The sequence below is a fragment of the Varroa destructor genome, unplaced genomic scaffold (genome assembly GCF_002443255.2).
Source record: "Varroa destructor unplaced genomic scaffold, Vdes_3.0 BEIS01000006.1, whole genome shotgun sequence".
Lineage (NCBI taxonomy): Eukaryota > Metazoa > Arthropoda > Arachnida > Mesostigmata > Varroidae > Varroa > Varroa destructor.
In genome coordinates this window covers 20,065,722-20,071,439 of record NW_019211459.1, presented here as the reverse complement: position 1 = coordinate 20,071,439, position 5,718 = coordinate 20,065,722, and the positions used below count along the sequence as shown (strand labels likewise).

Sequence of the window (5,718 nt, the reverse complement as noted above, 5' to 3'; positions counted from 1 at the left end):
GTAAAATTCTTCAACAGTTAATGAAAGCCGTTTGAATCTTTGAAACTTCGTATATTTGTAGCCTCATCGCTGAAAAAGTTACTGGAAAGGATGTCAAGGCTTGTATAGAGATGTACTACTTCTGGAAAAAGGTAAACTTTATTAAGCCTACACCGCGTTTATTTCCCAACGCATGTTAAGAGCATCCAGTTAAGTTCGTTTTTTATGCACAGCAAATGTGCTACTTAATTTAGGCCCGACCCCTGCGGAACCCAAATCATTGTGCCTTTTTAGGAGTCCTAGTCAAATTTTAAGGAATTATGCAGAGTCTCTAAATAACTAAAAAAGATCTATAGACTTTATCGCTTGGAGCGTCTAAGCAAGTTTGAGTCCCGAGATCGAGTGGGACTACTTTACGAATCAACGGAGAACTAAATGAAATATTTTATTCTCTTATCTGTACCACAGGTGTGTCCAGAAGAGTACCGTCGATTACGACAGGGTCGCAAACGAAAAAGCACTGTATTGCCGGAAGCAGTCGAACGCTGCGAAAGCTGCACTCGTTGCAGTTGTAAAGGCACCGGCTGTGCTATTTGTGGAGATTGTTGCGGTCAAGGCCGAGGACTCGCTGGCGATGACAAAGGTCTTCAGGCGTCGCACTATTTCCCCTGCAAAGTTTGCGGACGGTATGTTATGTCGGTAAAAAGGGTTTATTTTTGCAAAATAATTAGCTCTAAGATTGCTGGGCGCAATTGTTTTTTTGATGCATGGCGTTATGTCTGGCGTCTGAAGATGGTGTAAGAAGGGTGAAATGTTTTGGACTTATCGACAATTTCAACGAAGTGATATGTTTTATACCACCCCGAGCACGTAGGAAACAGTGATTTAGAAGATTTTTTATTTAATCGCGTTCGTTTAAGACTAAGTCCGAATAGCTCGCACCTAAAAAATGTATTTCGCTTTATCAAGAAGCCGCCACCATAATTTAGTTTAAGTAAGCAAGATAATAATGGGGATTTAATAATTAAATCCCCAGAGTTAGAGCGTTCATCATAGAGCTGATAAAGTTGAAGAGAAGATACATACATGCTTACATATGGGAACTGGTATTGTAAAATAATTACTTCGTGCAGGGTGCCCGTTTATTAACCACCTAACAACCGCTTGTGACCTATTTTGTGTGACACAATATATTTATAGAGTGTTCGAAAAAGTGAAAAGCCGCAACGCACACATGAAGCGTCATAGTTCGCCGAGCAGACAGGGCGCTCAATGGCCTCCTGGAGCAGCTTCGGGGACCGTCGCCTCCGAAGGGTCGAACTATACCTCATTCACTTTCTAGCACAATAAGAAGTATACAATAACGGATTGCTATAATCCGATGAAGGCAGAAGATGATTAGAGCAGTAGACCGTCGCTCTGCCAGCTCAGAGTTCAGTGGGGAACTGTAAGACAACTAAGAACATATATGAGCGTATAGGTAAGTGTAGTTAGCAGAACTCGTTGTTGCAAAAAAGCTACACACGACGTACTTCGGCTGTACCGGACGGCTTCAAGCCATCGCCCTACCGACTGATACCTACTGCTGATAAGTGCTTTGCACTACACCGGGTACCAAGTTGTGCGTCTCACACGACGAGCCAGGTTCAACGTTCTATTATCTCTTCGACGCTCACACAAGCATAAACCAAAAATGATCACGACCGAGACACTGACTCATGATGATGATGATGATGATGATGATGATGATGATGATTCATGGTGATAACGATGATGATGATGATGATGATGATGATGATGATGATGATGATGATGATGATGATGATGATGATGATGATTGTGTTTCTTATCCGTATCGTTGGACGCGTTTAGCACGTCTGCTATTGAAAGAGGCGCAATAGCTGGAACTATAAAAATATAGAAAAAGAAGAAAGAATTGATGAGAAAATCCTGAGTTAGAGAAAAAAACCGTATATATTGTATGTAGAAGGTTGACATTAGTCCCAGCGAGCCACCATAGCGTATGTGAGAAGAGTGGAAAGAAAATAGACTGAGTGCCATGGTGACGTGGCAAGAAGTGCATTACCGTTTCCAAGGCATGAGGTAAGTTTGCCCTGGCGACGCATCGCTGCTTGGCAACCCGCGGACGAATAAGTAAAAGGGAAAAATATTAAGATGTTGTATCGTGTGGACTAGCCCAGTGCTGAGGTGGTCGAGGAAGACATCGTCGTGATTCACTTATCAGAGATGATGATCAAGATGGAAGTTCGATTACATAAATATATACATTTCTTATTAACCTGTGTATAAACATAATAATGCCGATGGCGATAACACTGATAATAATTATTATAACAATAAATATAGTAGTGGTTTGAGAGTGTCATAACATTACATGTGTCGCTGAAAAATCGCTGCCGATTTAACATCGTTATAGTAGCTGAAACGTAGCGATGATAATAAAATGACGGTCGTTAACTGCCGTGAAGCAACTGGCGAAAGGCGCACTGGGATGCTACAAGAGATATGGGGCAGTCGGGGATAGGGGCATCTGCATACTGGTTGCATACCACAATGCTACTATTGTAAACCAATAACAAATCAATAATCGAAAGAAAAATCGAACGAAGAGTTTCTCTAGTTTTGGGAGAAGTCTAGTAACAAAGTTCACTACTGTGTGTCAGAAAACGCTCGAGCCTTTATCGCGTCGCTTTCGAGTGTCTGTTCCGTGTTGATTCCTCTTTTCCTTGTGCGTGCCGCTGCTTGGGTTACTCGCCCGTGAACTTGAAACTCAAAGACCGCTACTTCTACAAATGCAATCAACTTCTCGCGTCAATCCTCTGCGCTCTTAGCAGGAAAAATTTGCGATCCACAAACTAACGGAGGCAAGCAAATGCTGACGTGGATAAAATTCCATTCGTAGCAACTCGATCTCAGAGCAGTGCCCCTGGCGACAACAACAATAGTAACCAATTCAATCAATGATAATGATAAGTGTGGACCGTGGGCAAAATTTGGTAACACTGGTAATGGTCGAACGTCGACAATTCAAATGACCAAGCACTTTTCCTCCCTTTCTGATTATTATGATATGTTAGTTTTGCTCTGATTTTAGAATCGTACTATCTCATATGTAACTCGAACGCCTCAATCGCCTCCGTGTGGCCGTCCATTTTTCTTCTGCTTCTGTTTTACGATTCATTTATAGGAAGTACGACAAAATGCGTTGAACTACGTGAGCTTACCAACGATCCGCTTCTATGACAACAGCGTATACTTATTCAATGACATCGTAACTACATCATTGTATTGACCCTCCCCCAGTCCAAGACGAGGTAACAGTCGCCGCCTATTTGAGGTACTGCATTAAATATATGCCTTTTTAGGAATAATAATACTAATTAATGAATCACATTGTGCATAGCGGAATCAACGGCTGTAGGTCGAGCATGACAAAGACGTGACAACTAGAGAAATTGTTGAAATGAACTTGCACTCCATGTTATATATAATTCATCGACCCTCGGGAATCGATCGCTATTTATCTTTGCTTCGTGAACAATCTACTTGGACTTTCACCTATTTCCTATCAGGCAATACTGTACAATCGAAATCAACTGCATCGTCATCTTGTATATTGAATTCTTATAGATAATAATCATATGATAATTTATTACAGTAATTATGATTGTCAGTCTTTGACAAAACGGAGAAAATGGCGGAAAGCATTTTGGTCGGGTTCCCAGATGGGGGCAGATAAAAGAAATCGAACACTGCTAAGGACGCGGGTTGTCAAACGGGAAAAAAAAAAGAGTACGTCGATCCTCAAGCTGTCATAAAGGAACTTCGACGAGAGCAGTGCAGTCTGCAAAATCGGAAGAATCGTCCGAGAGGATTCGCGACAACTCAAAATAAAAGTATACAAACACTGTGTTCCGCGTTGCGTTCTATAGTCGGGCGGTGAGTTTCTTTGCGTGCAGTGCATTGTTTCAGTGGTCAGTCGCATCGTAGAATGCTCTGTTGAGATGTTACCCCACAAGCTGCACTCGTTATTTTACGAGAGCGAAAAGGGAAGATCTTTAAAGATACATAGAAATTCCAGCTGCGTTCGTCTTCTTTTGGATCGGTCGAAAATGGCCTATGGTGTGGCTAGTTCACGATAACAGAAATAGAAATCGTTTTATCAGCACCAAGCTCGGAGTCGTTTGAATGAATGTCTCGATGTTAGGGGAACTCTCTGAGAAATCAAAGTAAAACTACTAACTATTCTGCGAAGATTAAAAATATTCACGTCTTAAATTGGCCTTTAAGCTATACTACGATGTAATGCATGTGTTACGTACACGATGCAATATATGCATGAAGATGGATCTCAATGTCACTATGAGCATTTTGACTACTGCGATTGATGACTGTTCTTATGGTGTCTGCCACACTCAATGCCCCTAATGTTTTTGGTCAGTAACATTTACCTCTTGTCGTTCGTTAATCAGCGAATACTTGTTGTTGAAAATCTAAACCATGTCTGACCGTGAGCTTTGCGTTAGCGTCATGTTGTTCATGCCAGAATCAGTGGGTGCTCCAAGAGCAATGAGAACGTCCAAAAAGTAACAACGACTGTCTTGTCAATCAAGAAAACGTCTTGGATAATTGATGAGTTACAATGCTGAAATCGAATATGAATGCGGGATATTCTCTAGTGTATGTCATCTTGACGAAAAACCAATGGTTAAATGAATTTTATATTATACATAACGTAAGATGAGATGAGGAGCTACCAGAGCGACGGCCTTCGTAGGATGTCACTGTTCTGCTAAAATCAATCAGGCAGACGTGATGAAATGTGTGCAATATTTAAGTAGTAGAGAGCTGGAGGTGCTTTGGGGTCAAGCTGATAACGTTTTTAAGAACTCAAATCTTTGAGGCGAACGAGCAGATAAGTGAAATGAATAACCAGTATTCGGTATTAAATCATAGCTACAATTAGGACGCATATCTAATTCTAGACAAATAGGGGGCTCTCCCTGTTTTTACTTGAGCTTACCAAAAGAAGCTGCAAAAGGTTAGTAGAAGGCAAGCAGTGTAGTGTTGACAAAAAAAAAAACAACCATGAGAGAGTTCTGAAACGGTCAATCAATCCAATTCGGAGGTGAATTCGGAGTAAATAGTTACCCATATCGCCAGCTTCTAGTCCGCTGAGACAATAAATAACTGAAAATCTTCTCTACTCGTTCGCGCTATATATCTACCTTTAATGTTGTCAAGGTATGATGCTCAAACTCTTGGGCCCTCCTGCGTTATGTGCTGGTGTTGTCCCTAGAAAAAAATTAAAGGTTATTATGGCGACGGGATGTGGTGTAAAAGTAAACAAAAAATCAAACAAGATATTAACAATATTGATAATTGTCAAAAAGAGAAACGATAAGAGTTTATGCTAAAAGTGATAATAACAATTGCAATACTAGTAAATACTATTATGATAAGAGTAAAAGCCGGTAATGATAAATAAGCCGATGGCGTGTTGATACTTATTAAAACTGGACGCAAAAAAACGGGGACCGGAGTTCGAGCGTAAGAAGATCGTAAATAAGAGAAAAAAAAAAAAAAACAAGAAAACATCCGAGTGATATGAAAAATAACAGTCTCCGTGTGCCAAAATCTTGGACGGCAAGGAGGGGCGATATTCTAGTGAGTGGATTCGAAGGGTATTTGACCGAAAATGATATTTTCAAATTATAT

General features: G+C 40.7%; 1 protein-coding gene and 1 long non-coding RNA gene across 8 annotated transcripts in view; one reads left to right on the top strand and one right to left on the bottom strand.

The window, feature by feature from the left end:
• The window catches only part of LOC111253301 (uncharacterized), a 17,819-nt gene extending 12,224 nt beyond the window's left edge, over nucleotides 1-5,595 (top strand). For all 6 annotated transcript variants that reach the window (XM_022812505.2, XM_022812504.2, XM_086993242.1 and 3 more), the window contains 3 exons: nucleotides 62-131; nucleotides 448-665; nucleotides 1,180-5,595. In XM_022812505.2, coding sequence (XP_022668240.1) covers nucleotides 62-131; nucleotides 448-665; nucleotides 1,180-1,321 — 430 coding nt within the window. In that variant the 3' untranslated portion in view covers nucleotides 1,322-5,595. The remainder of the gene's footprint in view (nucleotides 1-61; nucleotides 132-447; nucleotides 666-1,179) is intronic.
• The window catches only part of LOC111253305 (uncharacterized), a 40,313-nt gene that overhangs the window by 3,702 nt on the left and 30,893 nt on the right, over nucleotides 1-5,718 (bottom strand). The window contains exons 2-3 of one of the 2 annotated variants that reach the window (XR_015330417.1): nucleotides 5,229-5,295; nucleotides 1,751-1,886 (exon numbers count right to left, since the gene is read on the bottom strand). This is a non-coding gene — a long non-coding RNA (uncharacterized LOC111253305). Of the gene's footprint in view, nucleotides 1-1,750; nucleotides 1,887-5,228; nucleotides 5,296-5,718 lie in introns of those variants that run through there. The other variant, XR_015330416.1, reaches the window with a different exon arrangement.